Source organism: Cyprinodon variegatus, unplaced genomic scaffold (assembly GCF_000732505.1).
Source record: "Cyprinodon variegatus isolate N-32 unplaced genomic scaffold, C_variegatus-1.0 Scaffold653, whole genome shotgun sequence".
Classification (NCBI taxonomy): domain Eukaryota; kingdom Metazoa; phylum Chordata; class Actinopteri; order Cyprinodontiformes; family Cyprinodontidae; genus Cyprinodon; species Cyprinodon variegatus.
Window position 1 is genome coordinate 84,086 of NW_015151106.1, and position 1,580 is coordinate 85,665.

Sequence of the window (1,580 nt, forward strand, 5' to 3'; positions counted from 1 at the left end):
TGGCCATCCATATTAAGATCTAAAATTCTGAGATTAAAGTAAAATTCCCCCATCCCTCAGTGAGGTCTAGAAGCACAAGATCTATATCCAGCCATTCAGCAAAGATGATGCTACATGGCTCTACATCTTATTTGGATTTTGACCAATTAAATGACCCTAGCCCCTTGAACAATTTAATACCTATTGTATATTAAGATGGAAATTAGTTAACAAATTTAATAACAGTATAAAAGCTACGGTAAGCAAAAAACTTAAAAAGCTAAATAAAAATTCAGTAAAGTGAAACAGTTGTAGCTTGTAAGAGGCTAACTTACGAGCACAAATAAATAAGTGTGGAAATAGATGATGAAACTCTGTAGTACCCAAGAGCCTGAAGAGCTTTGTAGAAGTAAAGTTTACAAAATAAAGATTCAAAAACATAAAAATAAAAAAACTCATGACTTCTATGTGATAAAGAAAACTGCAAGATTAGATTTTAAACAACATTTTATTTCCAGCTGATTTTACACTAAAATTTGGTTGAAAGGGATTTCCATATATTTTGGTTATTACAAACATGAAGGTATATGATGTAATAATAATAAAAAATCAACATAATGTGAGAGGCTGTAACAGTGGTAAACTTAGATTACATGTTAACTGTTTGTGTCCAGACTGGCCTTTTGTAAGTTTAAACATTTTGACCTTTTACTGACTCAATATGGAGTCAAAAATAGGTCAAAATGTTTGTAAACATATAAATCTTAGTCAAAACTGAAAACAAGAATACTAAATGTCAAATTTTTATTTATTTTACAGCAATATCCCTCCAGCGCTGCTGCAAGCTGTCAATCATGTTTCCCCGCCCACTTCTGTCAGATTAGGGTCAAAATCTGAAGGTGAAAAAAACGGATTTGAAAGTGTAAAAAAAAAAAAAACATTGAACTCAAAAAGGAATTTAAAACTTTAAAAAAAACTGAAAGAAAAGGATTTTCATCTGAAAACATAAAATCTAAAACCGCAATAAAGAAATAAAAAGAAAAAGTGTAATTAAAATACTTAACTGAATGAGTTTTTTCAAGCTGAGGGGACGAACTTAAATTATTTTCTTATTTTTTGAATTTTGCTTTTTCAGCTTCTCAGATTATAAGGGAAACGTTTTATATTCAATATTTACTTATATTTATTCTGGTTCAACTTTTATTTGTACAGTTTCAACTTTTATGTTTTCAGTTTCAAGTTCCCAAACATTTTGACCCCTTTCTGACTTCGTAGACCTTCCATCATAAGGGGACAGAAGGTCACACTGCACCCCCGTGTCACAGGTCTCTGTTTTCGTACACTGTGTGGCCGAATCGCAGAAACTTCGTCTTTTCCGTTTTGGTCTTCTGCTGGTGGACGCCGCGCTGCTCCTTTCTTCAACAGAAACACTTTTCCTGTCGCCATTAGCGCCGGTACTTCCAACAGCTTCAGAAGCCTTAAACAAACAGACACGTGTGAGTATTCATTTCTTTAAAAATAGATTTTTAAGCCATATCCATAAACTATTTTTATAAAAAAATTAAACTAGAGACTGTTAATTTGCAACATTACGAGAATAG

At 32.3% G+C, this 1,580-nt stretch overlaps 1 protein-coding gene across 1 annotated transcript in view; it reads right to left on the minus strand.

Moving 5' to 3' along the window:
• Positions 1-777: 777 nt before the first annotated feature.
• Positions 778-1,580, minus strand: part of LOC107096838 (THAP domain-containing protein 2-like) — a 3,656-nt gene continuing 2,853 nt past the window's right edge. The window contains exon 3 of the mRNA XM_015393707.1: positions 778-1,456. Within this exon, the coding sequence (XP_015249193.1) occupies positions 1,163-1,456 (294 nt within the window). The 3' untranslated portion in view covers positions 778-1,162. The remainder of the gene's footprint in view (positions 1,457-1,580) is intronic.